At 41.0% G+C, this 17,894-nt stretch overlaps 1 protein-coding gene across 2 annotated transcripts in view; it reads left to right on the top strand.

Annotated features, from left to right (window-relative positions):
- The window catches only part of SERPINC1 (serpin family C member 1), a 148,284-nt gene that overhangs the window by 63,309 nt on the left and 67,081 nt on the right, over positions 1–17,894 (top strand). For both annotated transcript variants that reach the window (XR_004536543.1, XM_033915271.1), the window contains exons 3-4: positions 7,998–8,213; positions 13,276–13,413. Coding sequence is in view for 1 of the 2 variants with exons in the window: in XM_033915271.1 (XP_033771162.1) it covers positions 7,998–8,213; positions 13,276–13,413 (354 nt within the window). In the remaining variant the exon portion in view is untranslated. The remainder of the gene's footprint in view (positions 1–7,997; positions 8,214–13,275; positions 13,414–17,894) is intronic.

The following is a 17,894-nucleotide window of genomic DNA, read 5'->3' as shown; positions in this document are numbered from 1 at the left end:
GTATGACATTTCTGTACAGCTTTCTGTGTAGCATACATCTATCGGTTCCCACCTTCCATACTGATAATGTAAGTTCAACACCCACTCGGTACGTTTCATCTTCTAGTTTTCCTTTGAAACATAACATATTTTTTTTCCTTGTATTAATGGTAAACTGTACAATTCTGATATCCTAGAGGAAAAAGATACATCACAGCAGTGTTCTCTGTCTGCCATTCCCTACCTCACTGATATTGCTAGATCAACTAATATATAGTTTACAAAATGGTATACTGTGTTTTGGTTATCTTTTTCATCATCCTATACTTACAATGCTGAATGAGTGATAATAAAGAAAAAAAAAAATCGTACCCACGTCTATCACGGGTCCATTGGAGACGTCTTAATGACGTTTCAGAAACCTGCGTCTATTTTGTGCGAAGAGGTTGTAGGGACGTCTACCGCACGCCTAAGTACCGTTTGATTGGCACTTGCGTTTACCGGACGTCTAAAGCACGCCTAAGTTAGACGTACTAATAGAGAATTTACCCCCTTGTGTCTAGGTTTACACTATAACTGCAGCCACAGATTCAGCCCTATGCCAACTTATATGAGTGAAACAGAGAAACCCAAGATATCTGTAATAGTTTATTATAAAGGTATAAAAATAGATATTCACACAAGCCAGCAGTAAATAACAACTAATAATTGTTCACAATATCCCTGAATACATATATATGTTAGCACACTATTAGTATACAGTAATCACTAAGTAAATTACTAAATATGACTAATTCTTACACACAAGTATAATTCCTTACAATACTAATTTCTGATAATTTAGCAGCAATCTATTATAGCTTATCACCGGACGTTCCTATCCACAGAATAAAAATCTATATAACCCAGCACTGTAAAAGATAATTCCTTTCTCACCCTTTGATAATGCCTCAGCAAATCTGGAAGATAGAATCCTTCTTTCTTCAGCTTAGCAAGGTATAGATATTTGTCTGGACAGACAAGGTAGTTTCTCACTGGAGCACCTGTAATATATTTGCCAGAGTTCCTTTTGTGATAGAAACCAGATCTATTTAAAAGACAGTTCTGCATCTTCACTCTCTTATGAGAGCTATTCACAAGAGGGAACTTTTATCAGTTCTTACGCGGTGCAAGGTAAGAAAAAACAATTTTTGATCCGAGTTCACCCAAATCTCAAATTGTCTAATTCTTCGCAAACACCTTTCTCCTTAGGTCGTGTCAGATGATCCTCCAGGACCAATCAAAGCAGAAGAGCAAGAATGAATAGTCTTTTCTTGTGCAGAGGCCTTGGAAGGCGCCATAGATGATAAGCACAAAACATAGATCATAATATAGTTCATAACTCCTCCAGGTTTCACACAGGAGCTGGACACGCTAGGGTGGGCCCATGCCCTTGACTGGAAACACACAGTTCTTGTAAACACATCCAAAATGCATCAGGCAGAGATGGTTCATGCAGGAAAGATAGTTCATGCCTTGCTTGACAGGAGTTTTTGAGGCCTAACAGTTGAATCAGGAATCACCCCTACATTCTTCAATCAGATTTGGCTAACTTTCCATTCACATGGTCTAATGAAGCTGTGAAATACTTGGGGATTTTAATACACAAGGATCCGGTCCTCACTCAAGATCTTAATATATCTAAAATCAAAAATTTAATTCTTAACACTACATCTCGGTGGTCTCCACTTTATTTGTCTTGGTGGGGTAGAATAGCATCCATCAAAATGACCCTAGCACCTCAAATTAATTACATTCTCTCTATGCTTCCTCTTTTATGCCAGAAATCATTTTTCCATTGGCTAAATAGGAAGCTATCTGAATTTATATGGAACAAGAAAAAACCTCGAATTGCTCTAGCCAAGCTGAAGGCCTCTAAAATTAACGGTGGTCTTAACTTCCCGGATTTCTATCATTATTATATTGCTTCATTAGCTAAATATGGAGCCTACTGGGTTAATGACTCCTTTTCTCAAGACCCTCCTACTTGGTTTGAAATGGAGTGTTTTCTATGCAAACCTCTACACATCTCCTGCTTACTAACGATATCAATACCTAGACATTTGAGAAAGTATTCTCTGTTGAATTCAACGCAGCATGCTCTCCATCATTTAGATAATATAGCTGAGATCTCAATTAGTGTAAGCCCACTCATGTCTCTTTGGAATAATCCCAAAATCCAAAATCATGGCAAATCTCTTTCATGGAAACGGTGGCAGCGAGCAGGTATATGGTTTGCTCATCAATTGTCTACTCTCACTACGTCAATTCCTTTTGATATACTCTGCTCCACATACCTGTTGCCTTCCTCTGCCTATTCACAGTGGATCTCACTTATTGAAGTGCTGTCTTCTGTGCATATACAGTATGACTTCATGTCTTCCAAAAACACTATCTACCATTGGTCTTTATGGTCTCTATCAAAAGGAAAAGCTATATCTTTTTTCTATAATATTCTGAGAGATCATTTATTCACTTTTTCATATCAATCTATGAAACACTGGGATAATATACTCACCATTCCGCTATCTGACATTGATTGAGAATTCTTTTGGTCTTCAACAAACCGCCCACTTCTATCTTCTAGAGTTTCACAATCAATGTTCTTTATTATGTGGAATGCAATATGGACCCCATTTCGCATGTGGAAAGCCAACTTAAAACTTGACTCTATTTGCTGGAACTGCTTGAAAGAGGAGGGAACTCTTGATCATATGTTTTTTCATTGTACTTTAGTCCGCTCTTTTTGGACCCAAATTTGGAATACCATACAATCTATCACTAACTGCTCAGAAGAAAATTTCTATGGACATTATAATCCTTCGATCTCAACATCCCTGCTTCGCGCAATCAAAATGTCCTCCTAAACTCATTGATACCATGATTGTGACTGCTCTCATGCACATTCTGAAAAATTGGAAATCATTTTCGTTATTAGATTATATGTTTTGGTGGAACTCACTATGTATGTATCATAGACTTGAATCATATGCATATGAGAGTAAAATCACACTCCGAATCTCCATGAATTTAAAAAGCAAGAAATCACCCTGGTCATTTTTAGATTCATATGTATGCTCTGCTTTGTAGACACTCCTGTCTTCCCTTCCTTTTCTCCACCTTTCCTTTTCTTTCCTTTCTCTTTTTATTTTTACTCTGTCTTCTTTCATCTTTTTCTCATACAGTCTTCACAAACAACTCCATTACTCTGAGCTTTTCTTAATACTATGGTCCTTTATAATTAATTTTATATTTATAGATCATATATATACAAAACGTTATCTTATTCTTATGTATTTGAATTGCTCCTTGTATTTTTCAAAATACTCAATAAAAATTTATTGAACTTAAAAAAAAAAAAAAAAGGAATCACCCCTACAGGCCTTTTGTGAATTTGTCGGCCTATATGCAATTGGGCACAGATCAGATATGGAATCGGGGGTTAGTGAATCTAGCCCTATCTATACTGCTTTTAGCTGTCAAAGCATGACAAAGCAGTGTACATTCTAAAACAAATTCATAAAGAAAGGAACTACAAAATCAATAGGAAAGAAAACATTCATACCAACAATTCAAAGAAAAGTTAAAAAATAAACACATTAAAACAGGCAAATACTATCCCGCACCAAGGGTCAGAGCCTTCTGGGTGGCTTACAATCTAAAAAGCCAAACAATTAAAATTACATAAATCAATATAGGAAAGTAATAAGAAAAATTAAATTAAAACCATTTCAAATAAAGGGATCCTTTAACTAAGGCATGCTAGCTATTTTAGCGTGCGCTAAATATTAGCACGTGCTAAACGCTTATGTGTCCATTATATTCTATGGATGCGTTAGTGTTTAGCGCATGCTAAAACGGCTGGCGCGCCTTAGTAAAAGAGGGTGAAATTGACTTAAAATTACGTAAACCAATTATCCATGCAAAACAAACCATAAAATAAATTTCTAGTCTCCAGGATTCTGTCCATACTAAACCGCAGTTAATCATTCATTATGCGTCAGAAAAAAGGAATGTTTTTAAATCTGTTTTAAATTTATCTAAATTTCCTAACAGTGCAATTGTTAATGGAATGTCATTCCAAAGTTGGGAGCCCTTCACATAGAAAGTTGTGGCTCTGATATGTTCACGAACTATTTCATGGTATGATGGCACTATAAGGTGTCTTTGGTTTTCTGATCTGAGTGATCTAGACCAGTGTTCTTCAACCACCGGTCCATGGACCAGTGCCGGTCCACAGAAATTTTGTGCCGGTCCACAGGGCTAGCATGTGCATCAGGCCCAAAACAGTGTTCTTCAACTGCCGGTCCACGGTCCTATCGATGCGGCGTTATCTTCGAGCCAGCTCCCTCTTCCTAACTGATTCAGTGCACAAAGCCACGGACAGTGGCTCCTACAGGCATCCTGCGCCTGAACCGGAAGCCTTCTCTCTGACGTTGCAACGTCAGAGGGAAGACTTCCAGATGAGGCACAGGACGTGCAAGGTGCAATTAGTACTATTATGGGGGCGGAGTCTGGGGTGGAGATTGGGTGGAGATGGGCGGGGTCTGGCCCGTGACTTAGCTCAGTGTTCTTCAACCGCCGGTCCACAGACTGATGCCAGTCCACAGAATAATTATTTTATTTCTGCCGGTCCATAGGTGTAAAAAAGTTGAAAAACACTGATCTAGACGGCACATATACATTTAAAAGGCATGCCAGATAGGAAGGTTCATCCGTTAGTATAACTTTAAAGGTTAATATAAGTATTTTATAAATATTGCGATGGTTAATTGGCAGCCAGATATGTCTCAACCCTCCATCCTCACCCCTTTAAGTTTTCAAGTTTTATTAAAATTTCTCGTACCGCCTATAGTAACTTCTAGTCGGTTTACAATAATAAAATGATAAAAAATGGAAACAAATATTAAGGGGGTCCTTTTATCAAGCTGCGGTAGGGATTTAACGTGCGTAATACCATGCGTTAAACCGCCTGCCGTGCTAGCCGCTAATGCCTGCATTGAGCAGGCGTTAGTTTTTTAGCTGGCCGCGGGGGTTAGCACGTGATGAAATGTCCAACACGCTAACCCTGCTAGCGCGGTTTGATAAGAGGACCCCTAAGACCTGCAGGACGGACAAACAGATAGAACAATGTTTGTATTCAATATATTTGAATACAAGGGGTTAGAAGGGAGAACTTCATTTTTGAATAGGCCAGAGTACACTACAGGGTTTCAAGGAAGGTTTAGATAGGTTCCTAAAGGATGAGGGGATTAAGGGTTACAGATAGATGTAGAGATAGGTTACAGAAATGGTCAGGAACCACTTCACATGGTCACAGACCTGATGGGCCGCCGCGGGAGCGGACCGCTGGGCGATGGACCTCTGGTCTGACCCAGTGGTTTCAACTTCTTATGTTCTTAATAGGATCGGAAGACATTTAAGGTAAATATATTAGGGTAGGGGAAGGTTATGTTTGTGTTGGAGAGATGGAGATGAAATAAAGCTTATAAATCAAACGCATCCTTGAATAGAAAGGTCTTTAAGATGCAATTTAAATCTGTCTATAGAGGATGCTTCTGTCACGTAAAATTCCAATTGTGAAATCCAGGCTTTCACCTTATTCTTGAATGTTAAGTACCGTTGCTCAAAATAAAGCCAAACGGGAATAAGTTCCATAACTTGGGTCCACAGATCACAAATGTGTGTATTTTGGTGCACAGTGACCTAATACGACTAGGCACCTGGAAATGTGGGGATCAATATGTAGCTGGCAGCGGTGAGTGGGTTTTGGTTATTTTTTTTTTTAGCCGCCCCTGACAATGGCAGCAGCAACAACAATTTATTATTTCTATAGTGCTACCAGGCGTATGCAATGGTGTACATTGTTCATGCAAGAGATGGTCCCTGCTAAGAAGAGCTTACAATCTAATTATGACAGACACACAGAGGGGGATAAAAGGTGGTAGGGGACTATTAAGGGAGTGACAGACAGATTTGTTGGTTTGGTCAGTGTTTAAAAGCAGCTTCAGATGGCATTATTGCTTGATATTCAATGCTGGCCATGTCCAGACACCTCATAAAGAAAGGACTGTCTTTTATGTAGTCTGATTTTAAGCACTAAACTTATGTGGTTAAGTGCCAACTCCGCCCATGGACTGCTCACAAAATAGCTAGCTTTATGTTTAGCTGTCTGTGGTGATATTCAGAGGCATTAAGGGGCTGATTCTATAAACAGCGCTTAAATCGGACGGTGCAAAAAAAAAAAGAAAAAAAAAGGCGTCGGCCGCATGTCAGTCATACTTAGATGCCATTTACAGAATCACAGCTAACAGCACCTATGTAAAAACATAGGCGCCTGAAATGAAAGTGAGGGTTTTAAAGACCTACATTTCAGGCACCTAAGTTTTTAGAGAATCACGCTTAGCGGTGCCTAACTCACGCTAAACCCATAGAAATGCCCACTTAGGCATTAGGTGCCACTAAGCGTGTTGTGATAGGTTGTTAAGGGTATTTTGCCAATTAAGTTAGGTGCCATTATATGCAAATTTTTTCATGCATATTCACCTGAAAACCTGACTGGCAAGGGGGTACTCCAGGACCGAGTTGAGAAACACTGGTAAAGACTCATGTCAATAGTTTGTGATCAATATGGGCTTTAATTGGGAGCCAGTGATGATCTTTTAAAAGAGGCAAGCATGAGAAAGTAACCTACGTGCAGTATTCTGAACAGATTGAAGAAATCTCTCCAGCATTAGCATCACTGGAAGTAAGCAGTATAATGGGAAGACATGGCTGGTTCTCTTTATTAAGATGTGGCTATGGGGTTGCGCTGATATAGGGTTACCAACACTTTGTCCGTGTTTTGAAAAGTTTCCTCTTTAGATCACGTCGGGAGAGGGCATTCGTGCGTGCATGGATGCCCTTCCGACTGACAAGAACAGGCTGATGGGGCGGGGTTGAAGGCAAGGCTGGGGTGTGGCGTGAGCATAATAGGTGGAACTGGGCGGGCTTGGTGGATGGGTCTGGTTTTTAAGCATGTAAAATGTGTTAACCCTACGCTGATATCTTCAGTGGATATTAATGCATGAGCGAGCTTCCATGGCATAAAATGTATATTTTGAGCACCCAGCCCATAAACATGTCTGATCTTTGAAACTATATAAAAGAAACACATAGATGCTACGGTTGGTAGGGGCACGAAAGAAAGAGTGAGAGGAATGGTGTCGCCTTTCCCCTAGGTTTGTTTTTATCTTTTTAGGAAAGCAATAAAAACATACCTCTTCACCTAACTTCCGTGCCCATGACCGATGCATTACAAAGAAATGTATATTGGTACTAGATCCCGGTTTGTATCACGTTAGGATATAAACTTGTATCGAAAAACTTACACTGTTAAAGATAACTATGGCAAATTATAACCTGTATACAGTAACCCTCGATTATCTGGACCTCGTTTATCTGGATTTTGTATTTAACGGACCAAGCCCCGGGGACTAGAACTTTCAGTTTAATGGAAACCCCCCCCCCCTCGAGCAGTCCATTAAATCAAGGGTTTACTGTATTTTGTTTGCTGTTTTTAGACCCTAGTATATATCAAATTAGGACACAACCTTGTATTGTAAATGTGTACTGTAATTATGTCATATTGTAACATGTTAACTATATTTTATGTATGTTTAACCTGTAACCCGTTCTGAGCTCTTTGGGGGAAACGGGATTGAAAATGAATTAAAGACAGAAAGAAAGTTTGAGATACACTCACATGGAGGGAACAGATGAAGGTGTAAATATTTGAAACTTCAGTACTAAGGGTATTGGGCTTCTGGTCACAGAGTAACCTTTTATCCTTTTGGTTAATATTATGGTAATTTGTGAATGTCATAGAGATGTTTGGGTGGAAAAATTAAGCCCTAGAGGGCAGCAAGGATGAAAAAGAGGAAAAGAAATTTAAAAGTAACATAACATAATCCTATTTTCTCCCCTTTTCTGGATGGCAGGTTTTTTACTTTGATAGCGTTTCAGCGAAGGCTTCAGACCAGATACACTTCTTTTTTGCTAAACTGAACTGCCGGCTATATAGGAAAGTCAATGGATCTGCAGAGTTGGTATCGGCTAATAAACTTTTTGGAGAAAAGTCCCTCACGTTCAATGAGACCTTCCAGACCATCAGTGAGATTGTGTATAGGGCCAAACTTCAGCCCTTAAATTTCAAAGTGAGTCCTATGATTTGAAGCTTTATCTCGCAGACTCTGTTCAATTGGTCATTTTGTTGGTTTGGCTAGTAGCTTATTAACTCCTCACTGCAAAGAGAACATGATGTCCATCTGTTATATATAACAATATTTCTCAAGTTTACCTGACACATTTTAGCACTCAAACTGCGCAATACTGAGAAAGTTATTTATTTGGTTTAGTTCACGCCTTTTTCAATGGGAGCTCATGGCAAGCTACGGTACCTTGAAATGATTAACTCAGCATTACAAACAAATCTTTCAGTTCTGTAACTTTGGGAGTTTATGGTTTGGGAGTTTGGGAAATATTTTGGAGGGGGCCAGATTGAGGGTTGAATAGAAGTACTGTGCATTGCCGTGCACGACATCTAGGTTTGATCTGCAAGCCTGGCTTCTGTTCTTCAAGCTGACCAGGCATAGAGGAGGAGCTGCAGCCATCACACTATGGTAACATCAAGGAGCAATGCTATAACTGGATGCCACATTTCTACAAATGCAACTCTACCCTCAGATTCCATTGCAGAATATTCCTGAACAAACAATTTCGCTCAGAACATAGTAAACAGGGAATTCTGATTCCACTTCCTCAATACGAGTTGGTGGATAAAGTGTTCTTCATTATTCCCCACACTTAGATAGTATTGAATTTATAGTTTTTAACTTTTTCTTTTCTTTTCTTTTAGTATAAATAGCTTAATAGCTTAATAATTTAACTTATATGTGGATTAAGAAGTGCATCACTTATCTTAAGTCCTTATCGGTTCCCCTTCCCGACGCGTTTCGGAACTCTTTTTCAAGGACGGGGGAACAAGGGATAAGGGTTATCCTAAACCATACTAATACCGCCGCTGGTTATCCAAAAAAACAACCAGTGGCGGTATTAGTATGGTTTAGGATAACCCTTATCCCTTGTTCCCCCGTCCTTGAAAAAGAGTTCCGAAACGCGTCGGGAAGGGGAACCGATAAGGACTTAAGATAAGTGATGCACTTCTTAATCCACATATAAGTTAAATTATTAAGCTATTAAGCTATTTATACTAAAAGAAAAGAAAAAGTTAAAAACTATAAATTCAATACTATCCAAGTGTGGGGAATAATAAAGAACACTTTATCCACCAACTCGTATTGAGGAAGTGGAATCAGAATTCCCTGTTTACTATGTTCTGAGCGAAATTGTTTGTTCAGGAAAATTTTGATAAGAATTTGTGAGTCAATCAATTGGGTAGATTGCAGAATATTAGCATAGTTCAACACAGACACGCCTAAAGGTAGACTCCAATAGTTAAATGTGTGTAGCCAAAACACTCCACTCATGGTCTGTACATACACTGCCCTTGTGCACACAGTTTTATACTTACACGGTTACCCCCAGAATCTATGAAGGCTGCCCAAATCTGGGCATAATCCTGAGTTGCCATTAGCAAGCAATAATTGGGTGGTAGCAAGTAATTATTGATGTTAATTGGCACCATATAGATGCATACACAATGCCTATTTGCATGCTATTCTATAATACTGGATGCCCAAATCTCATAATGTTTATCTCAAAAGGGGGGGGGGAGGTCTGGCTATGGGAAGGGCATGGGTGGGGTCATGGCTAGGGTTACTATATGGCTCCAGAAAAAGGAGGACGGATTGAGACATCCGGGTTTGACTTCCATGGCATTAAAAAAATTTGGGTGCAGTGTTATGGAATATTGGGGATGTGCCTGGTTTCAGCAGCCAAAGTTGGGCATGTCGGTCAGTTCTCTAGAGGATTTCCACAATAAATACGCATGAGATCTATCTGCATGCACTGCTTTCATTGTACGCTAATAGATCTCATGCATATTCATTGGGGAAATCCTGAAAACCCGATTGGATTGCGGCCCTCGAGGAGGGACTTTGACACCCCTGATCTAGGCAGTTAACTTAAGACATCTTATATAGAACCTGGGCCTAAGCGACTTGCTTGTAAATTACAGAATAGCGCCTACACTTATGCATATACTAGTATTCTATAACTTACATGCTGCAAGCAGTGCTTAATTTTAGGGACCCAGTTTTAGAATGAAGCATAGGTGTCTTAACTCAGGGTATACAGTATAAGCACAATGTTCCACTAAGAGGAATGATGCTGCAATGTCTGGACTGGTAATAACAGAGGAGGGAGACGGGCCTTAACCTGGCAAGTCACTTCTGCTCTTTTTTTTTTCTCTCAAGTTCAATTGGACTCAGTCTTGGTTCCTCCCCTATTTTATATTCCTCGCCACCTCCCCATTATATTCATTTGGGCTGTTGTAACAACCATCCTAGACTGGGGACCATGCAGCCTGGCTTCTCTCTGTGACTGACTATCTAGGCATCCCTCTCATTCAATGATTCTCAATGCCTCTTTCCTCTGAGGGGCTCTGAACACAGCTTTCCCTGCCCCGACCAACCCAAGGAATGGAAATCCCATGCCCTGGGATCTCTCTACTCTCCTCTCTTCTTCTTCCATCTCTCTTTCTCCCTCCATGCTCTGACATTTCCTTTCCTTCATTTCCCTCCTTCCCATCCTTCCCAATGGTCTGGCATCTGTCTCCTTCCCTTTCCTCCCCCATACCCTGGCAACTCTCTCCTCTGAAGTTAAGAGGTGATAGGCTCCGGAGTAAGGGTGGTAGTTGCGTGGAACAGTCTCCCAGAAGAGGTGGTGGAGACAGAGACTGTGTCTGAATTCAAAAGGGCCTGGGATAGGCATGTGGGATCTCTTGGAAAGAGATAATGGTTACTGTGGATGGGCAGACTGGATGGGCCATTTGGCTTTTATTTGCCGTCTTGTTTCTATGTTTCTCCTTCCCTTCCAGAAAACAAAGGAATTATGGAGAGTTGAAGATGAAGGCTTTATTAGTTGAAGGCTTTATTATTTAAAGATGAAGCTTTATTATTTTAAGGCTTTATTATTTAAAGAGGAAGGCTTTATTAACACAAATAGATAATCCACATAAAAATGTCTAGGGCCTGAACCTCTGAGAACATGTGGACCCAACACGGTCCATGACTTGACACTATAGCCTTCTTCAGGGGTTCTATGGATAAAATATAAAATAATGTATGTCTTGATATATGCTATATAATTAAAGTGAAAATAAATTTGTGGGTAATGTGAGAAAATTGGTGATATGTGGAAAAAATTGTGATTTTGATGTGAAATGGTGATTGGTGCCATATCCTATTGGTGGTGTGAGTGAAAGATCTTAATAAATAAAGACGTGATGCCAAAGACAAATATCCTCCCTTAAGACGTCAGAAAATGGGCAAGCCACTTGGTGCGTGAGCGTGAAGTCTCTAAAGAAACCGACCAAGTAAACTGGCAAGAATTGCACATTACTTTCTTGTTGTTATCCTTCCCTTCCATCTCTCCCTCCTCTCCATGTTCTGGTATTTCCTCTCATTCTTTTCTCTCCCAGCTTTCTCCCTGGCCTGGCATCTCTGTCTCCTTCCCTCCCCTCCCCTCCCCCATGCCCTGGCATATTTTCCTCCCCCTCCATGGCCTGGCATCTCCTTTCCTTCCCCATGGTCTGGCATTTCTCTTTTGTTTCCTCTCCCTTCTCTGGTCTTCCTTCTCCTTCCCTCTCCAGCATTTATCTCCCCCTCCCCTCCTCCTCTTTGTCACCCTCCAGTTGGCATCACCATATTCACAATTCGCTGCTCTTGCCAGCATTGGGCCTTCCTCTCTGCCGGGTCCTGCCTTTGCAGAAACAGGAAGTATGCAGGACCTAGCAGAGAGGAAGGCCCGATGCCAGCAAGAGCAGTGAATTGTGAACGCTACTGCTGCTGCTGCTGCTGGGAAGAAGTTATTAACGTCGACAACAGCCCTTGGAGGAGTAATTGGAGCACACCTGGGGCGGACCTCTCCCATCCCCCACCCCTTGATATGCCACTACACAAAACACACACATATGCTGTTTCCCACCACAAGAACTATTGTTAAAAAAAGCCACACAAGTACATTAAAAGGGTAAATTCATAAAGGAACTTTCCTTGTGCAAAGTTTGACCTACGTGCAGAAAAAAAACCTTGTATAACATTGAAAGAAAATAAATACACGTATAAATATGCACACTTACATGTATATAGTTTCAAGGGCATAGCCACGGGGGGGCCTTGGAGGTCTCGGCCCCCTCCAGAACTCCAGCACCCCCTTTTACCTTGCTGGCAGATATGCCGAGCCCCACCAGCCAAATACATACAGTGCCACTGCTTTTTCTCTCTTGCTCTGAGCATGCCAAAACTACTCATGCTTGGAGCAGAAAGGAAGCAGAGGCGGTGGAGGCACTGTAATAATTTGGCTGCCAGGGCTTGGCATCCTTTTAAGCAAAAGTCCATGCACACCTGCATGGGATGGGAAAAGACAGAAAGAAATACATTGACCCCCCCCCCCCCCACCAGTCCACTCCTGGCCCCCTCCTAAATTGCAGGGCTGGCTATACTGAGGATACACACTGATAAATATGCATACTGACAAGATGGTGCTTACTTATAGTGTACATGTACAATGTATAGGTATTCTTGGGAGTATCCACACACATAAATATGAGGGTCACTGAAAAGTTCTCAGCCTAACCAAGAAGAGAATGATGTTGGAGCCACTTCGTTTCAATGATACGAAATGAAAAGTGTCAAGAAAAGTGTGAAATAACTTGTACGTTTCATGGCTCCACATCATTCTCTTCTTGGGCTGAGAACGTTTCAGCGTCCCCTCAAATGCATACTGACAAGGCTCTTTTTTGGACTTTTCACATAAGTGACCTGTTATACATTTTGCCTCAAAAATAAAACAATTGTAGAGGAGGAAAGTGACAGCAATCTGACTCAATTATGCTCGATAACATTTTCTCTGGCTGCCTTTCTTTGGAAAATGCCATTTTGAGTTAGCAGAGTTAATCTGCCTTCTTTCTTTCCTCTGCCACCTCAGATATGATGATGATAGAAAATAAATCACTGAAGTAAAAAAAAAAAAATTCAGGAATTCCAAAAATTAATAAGTAATCTTTTCAATGACATTCCTTGTTTTCTTCTTAAGGAAAAGGCAGAGGAGTCCAGAAACATAATAAACGCCTGGGTTGCCAATAAAACGGAGAATCGTATCAAAGATATCTTACCAAAGGGGGCTATCACAGACCTCACCTCGCTGATACTAGTCAATGCTATCTACTTCAAGGTATGGAGATCTTTCCTGGCTTTTGGATGGGGAGAGAGAACAGGGTTCTTTCTTATCTATACAAGAAATTTGTCAAATGATCTAACTAAACCTTATCGACCCTTCCCCAGATCCCAATGCATATTCTATCTATCAACCTTGTAATCTCCCTGGAAATGCTCAGGCCAATTCTTTTTGTAAACAGCCTAGAACTGAAAGGTATTGACGGGATAAAAGACACCAATGTAATGTAATATATAACAATTTCCATAGCAGGGTCAACCAGAAGAAGGCAATCTTGTTTGTGAATATCTTATAACAAAGAGCAGATATATGTGAGCAACCTGCGGTCCCTATTGTTTTCAAAGTAATGTTATTTTGTCTCAGTACCGTAGTTTCTCCTTGTTTCTTTCTTTTCCAGCTCAATTCAAACCAGTGCTGGGATACTGGCACTATGAGCCTTCATTCACAAATATCTATGGATTGTTTTTTCAATTTCAATAGACCCTCTCACACTGTTCCTGGTCTGGTCATTGCAGTGATGGTTCCTAGGCTGGGAGTGTACCATGGCACATTCCAGAACTCTGCATCATGGGCTCTCCATCCAGCCACTAGGTATATCAAGGGATGACTATTTCCATTTACCGATCTAGGGACATTCCTCTTCTTGGTGATATCATATCCATGCTGCTCCAGTTGCAGAAGATATTTTACAGACTCCAGCAATACTCTAATTGCGTTCCTCTTCAGGTTCCTTTGAACAAAGTAGGGTCATCTAGGAAGGCAGATTTCCCAAGCCTTATGGGCAAATGCCACCAAAAGATCTATAAAATCTTAATTCTTAGGTTCTTTGGCCCTGTAGTCACTTTGACTAACCCATGTCAAAGTAGTCCAACAATTCTGACCCTGAGTGCTGCCCATTGTGAAAGAGCTCTACCAAACTATTTGTTTATTCATATTTACATTTAAAGCCCACTTAGTAAGGAAACTCTAAATGGGAACAACAGTGCATCATCAACATACTAATACAAAAAGAACAAGAGTACAATATTCAATTCCCATTAACACCAAGCCCCCCTCCCCACCATATTCCCATGTGACCTACCAGAAGAATGTCTCTGCTACTAACCAGGAAGTAGGAGGTTCTCCTGGAGGTCACTGTGGTGATGGAAGCTTATGGAGCTGCCTTAGGTGGGTAGAGTTGGGAGATTGATACAGTTGTGAATGTTATGTAGATGATTGACAGTGCTCATCCATGGGGGTGAGATGGGAGAAAATAAAGCTCTGTCTCACTGTACACGAGGTCTTTGGTTGTCCAAACCCCCTCCAGAACCTGTGAAGAGAGGGGGGAATTCTTTCCGGCACAATAACCATAGGCTGATGTATTAAGGTAGTTGGAATAGCCAGGGCAAAAATTAAGGAGGGGGCCCCTCTTCTACCGGTCCATTTCCTATTCCCTACTTACCTTTTAAATTACTTCTTTCCACATAAAACAAGGACAGACCTTCACCAAATATAGAACAATGGATCACGAATTAGAAATAGAAATATGAATGCCAAAACTGAACTAGAAACCCCTTTTGTTCAGCTCACCCAGTACTTTTGTTACTGATTATAGTATGCACACTAAATATACTCCAGGAATTATGTGCCAACAAAAAATGAAAATAATGTACCAAACTAGTTCAATTTATTAAACAGAACACTGTTTGTAGTATTTTGAAAAATATATGGAGGTACTTTAGCACTTGGTTCCTAGACAGCTCTAGTACCCCAATCCAGCCTTTTCTTATTAGCCACATGAACTGTGGTGTTCAGCAACACTGTAACAGAAATTTTGTGGTTAATGGCAACCATAAAGTGATTTGCCTATCGGTCTTTATGGTAAGTTGCCAAATGAGCACGAGGTTTCGGAACTACTGTCCTTAAATTTATTCTTCTGTATTAGCTGCACCTGAAACATACTGCAGCTGAGAACTAAGGAATCCAGGGTTCAAATCCCACTGCCGCTCCTTGAGATCTTAGACATGTCATTTAACTCTCTGTTAACCCAGGGGCAAACAGATTGTAAGCCCTACAGGGAAAGGAAAATGCCTACTGCACCTCAATGTAACTCGCACTGAGCTGCAACTGCAAAAGGTGTGAATTAAATCCAAATCCAAAATTCAACACCAGGTACAGAACATTCAGTAACATTCAAGGTACTGAAGGGAATAGACTTAGTAGATAAGAACAGGTTGTTAACCCTCTCCAAGGTAGAGAGAATGAGAGGGCGCTCTCTAAAGTTAAAAAGGATAGATTCTGTACGAACGTAAGGAAGTTCTTCACTCAGAGAATGGTAGAAAACTGGAACACTCTTCCAGATTCAGGACAAAGTTAGCCAAGTTCCTGCTGAACAAGGACGTACGCTGGTAGGGCTAGTCTCAGGGCACTGGTCTTTGACCAAGGGCCGCCGCGTGAGCGGACTGCTGGGCATGATGGACCACTGGTCTGACCCAGCAATTCTTATGCTCTTATGTTCACATTGTGAAGTAATACAAAATCCTACAGAAGTTACTCAGGGCATATAATGTAATTCTACCATAACATCACCAACTTCCAAGAGATGCACACCAAGGTCCTATGAAAGAAAAGGTAGCACCATAAACATCACAGTGGGGACTAGGTCATTAGTAAAACAACGAGTGCAATATAAGGTGTTATCATTAGTGCACCAGGTGTTATATGGAATTGTCCCAGCCTGGTTTCTATCACTGTGGGATGTTTTCATGCCTGGAAGAGGTTTGAGATCAGTGGGAGCCAAGAAATGAATAGCTACCATGGAAAGAGGAGTATGCTATGTGGCCACAAAATCTAAAATGTTTTCGGTAGCAGGAGTGAATTTATGGAACACTCTGGTTAGTCAATTAAGGCTATGCACAGACTGCCCTAAGTTTAAGAAATTATCATATGTTCAATTCCTGGAAACTACTACTCAAACTGCTTGTTACTGCATGTATATAGGTTGCAGAAAATCCTGTATGCTGTATGCAGATAAGATGTTTGAAAGCTATTTTTATGAATGTTTACTACATGGAAACCACTTAGAAATTAGGTGGTTTGCAAATTTTTTAATAAATAAAATTAATTAGTACACCTACTGGAAAATTAATAAATCAGATTAGTACAGGTTGATACTACATCAACATTCCGTGCCATCAGAATACCTGGTTTCATTCAAAAATGCAGAACACAGAGATGTCCTCACTAAGTAACATAAACTAAAAGTAGAAATATGTAGACAAAAATTAAACTGAACCTCGTAAAAAGCCAGATGCTGCTTACAGTTCAAGACTAGAGACACAGAAATAATGATGCATGCCCCCCCCCCCATGCTGTGCAAACTATAGGGCACCTTTTACAAAGCCATGGTAGCAATCCCCCCCCCTGGCAAATGCACCGAAGCACATAGGAATTGAATGGACTTCATTCATTTGCCACAGGAGAATCACTATTGCAGCTGTGTATAAGGGGACCATAATGATGCAGGTAAAATGTTCAAAAATTAACATATTCCAACCACTATATTAAAAATAAAAAAAACACAAAAATGAAAAATAGGTGGTCATCGTAGATTCGCTGCTGAGGGGCACCGAGGGACCAATCTTCAGACCAGACCTACAATCAAGAGAGGTCTGCTGTTTGCCAGGGGCCAGGATCCGGGATGTCACTGCTTGCATTGACAGACTCATCAAGCCCCGAGATCACTTCCCCATGGTTCAAATCCACGTCGGAACCAACGACACCGCAAGGAGCAGCCCGGACAGCATACCTGAAGACTTCAGGGCCCTGGGGGAGAAGCTGAGGAGGATGGATGCGCAGGTAGTCTTCTCCTCGATTCTCCCAGTGAAGGGCAAGGGCAGAGCCAGAGAGGATCGAATACAAAGGGCGAACGACTGGCTGCGAGGATGGTGCAAGGAGATGAACTTCGGGTTTCTGCACCATGGAGAAGCATTGCAAGGACTACAGGGACACGACGGGCTACACCTAACCAGAAGAGGGAAGAATGTCCTTGGACACCGCCTAGCCCGCCTACTCCACAGGGCTTTAAACTAGGTAAGTCGGGGGAGGGTACAGGCACAAACAACATACCAGGTGAACTAAAATGCCAATACATTTATGAGGCTGAGGAAAGTAGACACCGAAATTCTGGGTCAGGGGTGAGTGCACACACTTTTGAGTCGGGAGTAGGGTCACATCATATTTATGGGTCACATTGTAATTCCGGGTCTAGGGGGAGTACACACTGTAGTTCTGGGTATATGGGGAGTACACATTGTGGTTCTGAGCCTCAGGAAAGCACAAATAACACAAACAATGCTAAAGGTGTTCAAATAGCTCAAACAGGAATATCCCCACTGAGACATAACAAAAATATAACATGGAGGGCTATGTACGTCAACGCATACAGTTTAGGAAACAAGATCCTGGAATTGGAAACAGAAATAAGGAATGCCGACCTG

The sequence above is a fragment of the Geotrypetes seraphini genome, chromosome 12, assembly GCF_902459505.1.
Source record: "Geotrypetes seraphini chromosome 12, aGeoSer1.1, whole genome shotgun sequence".
Lineage (NCBI taxonomy): Eukaryota > Metazoa > Chordata > Amphibia > Gymnophiona > Dermophiidae > Geotrypetes > Geotrypetes seraphini.
The sequence above is the reverse complement of the archived record's forward strand: the minus strand, read 5'-3'. Positions and strand labels throughout refer to the sequence as shown.